General features: G+C 54.9%; 1 protein-coding gene across 1 annotated transcript; it reads right to left on the bottom strand.

Annotated features, from left to right (window-relative positions):
- Positions 1–695: 695 nt before the first annotated feature.
- Positions 696–3245, bottom strand: LOC125523318 (L-gulonolactone oxidase 2-like). The gene is made up of 2 exons (XM_048688366.1): positions 2424–3245; positions 696–2045 (listed from the first exon to the last, which is right to left on the bottom strand). Exons 1-2 carry the CDS (start codon positions 3090–3092, stop codon positions 939–941), a joined length of 1776 nt encoding a protein of 591 aa, XP_048544323.1. The 5' UTR covers positions 3093–3245; the 3' UTR covers positions 696–938.
- Between the last annotated feature and the right edge of the window lie 334 nt (positions 3246–3579).

The following is a 3579-nucleotide window of genomic DNA, read 5'->3' as shown; positions in this document are numbered from 1 at the left end:
CATCACCAAAATTACACTTTAATTCAAATTTGGATTATTTTTCTACCTCTAAAAATGCCGAAAGAAATTAAGTCAAATTCTGCAAAAATCCTGGACTCCATGGATATGTTCATATCTCTCACAACCCTCTCCAATTCCTCTGTGATTTTGCTCTTCTATTTCTGTTTGAAGAAATAAAAAAAAGAGCAGCAGCGCAGCCCAGAGACCAGTAGCTTCAGCAGCCCAACAGCCGAGCCGCAGCCCAATTCCATCCCCCGCTTGATCGAATCGAGGGAGTTACAAGGAAAAAAAACAGGAGACATCTCAAAGCAGAATCAAATGGTCACAAAATCAACTGACCCAAAGTGAAATTTTCAGCTGACTGACGTATAGCTAAAGTGATTCCGTTCACTTTTGAACAAAACCTGTGCGCATGAACTGTTTTCAAATGCTAATGACTGACTGGTACACCAAACATATCACTTTTTCTCTCTCCAAGATCAATCTCATTACTGAATCGTTCAAGTTACCCTTTTTTCACCTTTAAAAATGAACACTGGGCAGAGCACGGTACGTTGCTCTGAAGTCACCAACCGCCATTATATTAGAATCGTAAAGCTTTTTGACCAAACAATCATGCGTCATCTGCCCTAAAGTCTAACCTGTAGCAAATCATGCGTCACCTGCCCTAAAGTCTAACCTGTAGCAAGGGAACCTCCAATCAGAACATGGCGTTCAGTTTCAATTTCAATTGCTTCCAATCAGAACAATAGGCAAACCATAATATTACTACATCAAGTAGCTCGGATCAAACTAGTAACTTACTACAAGTACAGACGGTACAATCTCTGGAAGAAGCGAACACGCCACATACAAGCAACATTAAAGTCAGCATCGCAATCTAAACTTAGATGCGCAGCCGCTTGACCCGGCGCATGCATGCATGCATGCACCTCGAATCACTGTTCGTCTAGAAGGTCGTCGCTTTCGTCGCCGAAAGCGGCCCGGGTCGAGCAGACCCTCGCCTCCGAGAACATCGTTCCCGGCCGGCAGAAGTAGCCCTTCTCTGGCGCGCAGTGCGAGTCCTTGGAGCAGACGCAGAGCCCTTCAATGGCGCAGCCTTTCTCGACGATGTTGGGGCTCCCTTTGATGCCGAGCACCTGGTCGCTCCACTCGCTGGAGAAGATCCCGTCGGGGTCGTACCTGGCCTTCACCTTGAGGAACTCAGCGGCCTTGGGGTACTTGGCGATGACGCCGTCGAAGACAAAGTTGCGGTTCTTGCCCCAGTGTGGGACGGCGCCGTACTTGCGCAGCGCCAGCTGCTCGATCTCGTCGACCACGTCGGAGTTTGCGCGCGGCTCGCCTTCAGTGTAGCTACGGTAGTAGGTGACGTCGAAGTCGATCGAGTCCTCAGATTTCCCGAGGTAAGCGGAAGAGGCCCTGACGTAGCGGAGGAGCACGCCGAGCTTGGCGTCGAGGCCGCAGAAGGCGCGCGGCTTGAGGTCGCGGAGCTTCTGCATGTCGGCAATGAACGCCGGCGCCTTCGAGAGCGCCACGCTGAAGCCGGAGTTGTAGAAGAAGGGGCTCCGGATGCGTGGGTCCCACGTGCAGGAGGAGAGGAGGCCGTCCTCCGGGCTGCTGATGCACGTGCCGGACGCCTGGATGCGGTTCTGGAACCCCACCACCGGCCACCCTGTGAAGAATGAGCCGTCGTTGGTGAAGCCGTAGGCCTGCAGCTCGAACAGCACGGACGGCGCCCGCGCCGCCAGGCACCTGGCGATGTCGCCGCCGTCCTCCTCCAGGTGCTCCTCCGTGGCTCTGGCGGTGATGAGCGCGAGCGTAGGGTTGGATCGAAAGCCGAGATAGTCGTTGAGGCCATTGCCCTTGGTTGAGACGGGTACGCGATCGTCCTTGCGGTAGATCACCTTGCCCTGCCGCGGCAGCCACGCCATGTCGCCGAACTCGTGCAGTCCTCCCCACATGGCCGCCTGCGATGCAAAGTCCGTGTCGTCGCGCTTCTCAAACGTCACCGACCGCTTGAACATCGGCTGCAAGGCTAGTGTAACCTGCACATGCAAGCACACCCATAAATTAGCCCTTTTTTCATCGGTAAAAAAATGGAAGATCAAGCCTCCCGAACCCATAAACTAGCTACCATACCTTGCTCGTGCTGGTTCATTAGTCGTACTTAGTTTTCATTCCATGGACATGGATAGTTGTTAGCCTACTAATCCAAATTTATCTTTTACTCCAAAGCAATTAGAAGAGTAGTTAAGATCCATGCATGCATGGATGCACCAGCAAGTAGCCAAGTACATACTCGGGTACATACTCGGCAGTTGATATTTTCCACGACATATATGCACGAAAAGAATCCGAAACAAGCATACACGAAAGAATTTTCTTCTTGCGTTTGTACGAAGCCGCGTAGGCGTAGGTAGTACCTGGGAGACGACGCCGAGGACGCCGAGGGAAACCTTGACCGCGTCGAGGTCGGGGTCCCCGACGCTGAGCTCCCTGACCACGGCAAAGCCCTGGCTGGCCGGTGCGGGCGTGACGATCCTCATCCCTACCACGTACTCGTGCACGGCGCTGCCCTTGCCCCACAGCGAGCTGCCGTGGGCACCCGTGGCGAGGAGGCCCCCGATGGTGAGTCCGTACCAGTAGGGCGAGTGCGGCAGCGCGAGCCCCGCCGCGGCGGCCGCCTGGATCAGGTCCTTGAGCACCATGCCGCTCTCCACCGTCATGAGCCCCTTGGCAGCGTCGACGCTCACCGTCTTGTTGAGCCGCTCCGTGCTGATGATCGTGCCGTCGCGGCCGCCGGGGCAGGCCAGCTTGGTGAAGCTGTGGGAGTGCCTGGTGGCCACCTTAACCTTGCGCTTGGACGCGGCGGCGGCAGCCACGGCGGCCACGAGCTCCTTCTCGGTGCGCGGGAACGTGGCGTTGGCCGCGCGGCAGATGGTGCGGTCCGGGAAGGAGCCGTACACGTTGGTGACGGTGCAGTCGGACGTGCCGCGGGCGCACTCCACCGGCTCCGGCGGCGGGCTGGATCCGGCGAGGCCGAGGAAGAGCCCCAGGAGGAGAAATGCAGGCGCCCTGCTACGTCCCGCCATTGCTCTTGACACTTCGCTAGTCGACCTTGTAACACGCACCGCTAATGTGTAGGGTATGTGTTATATGGAATGCGAGCGAATGACTACCGCTGTTAGCCAGGGCAGGCATTAAATAACTGAGCAAGAGCTTGCCAGCTCAAGGTCATGGCCGGCTTGGTGTGCAATTTCCTCGCTTGTTTAACTATGCCCAAGTCCTTGTCGTGCCATCGACGAACGTCCTAGCCAATGCAGCGTCGAATGGACCGTTCGCGCGCGTAAGATGGAGCCCCACGTTTTCTTTGCACGATTTGTTCTTCTCAAGTGAGTGTTGATCCAGAGTTGGTGCATGTATTCATTGTTCGCCGGCTGTGTTTCTAAAATTAATTATGTCCACGCGCGGTTGGTGAGGCCACACATAACCATATCCATATAGGGTCACTATAATTGAACGTTCTCATAGGGGCTTTTGGCGAAAGATCACATAGGTTTGTTTGTACGCATATACCCG

This window comes from Triticum urartu, chromosome 7 (assembly GCF_003073215.2).
Source record: "Triticum urartu cultivar G1812 chromosome 7, Tu2.1, whole genome shotgun sequence".
In the NCBI taxonomy this organism is placed as follows: domain Eukaryota; kingdom Viridiplantae; phylum Streptophyta; class Magnoliopsida; order Poales; family Poaceae; genus Triticum; species Triticum urartu.
Note: the sequence above shows the minus strand (reverse complement) of the source record. Positions and strands in the feature narration are given on the sequence as shown.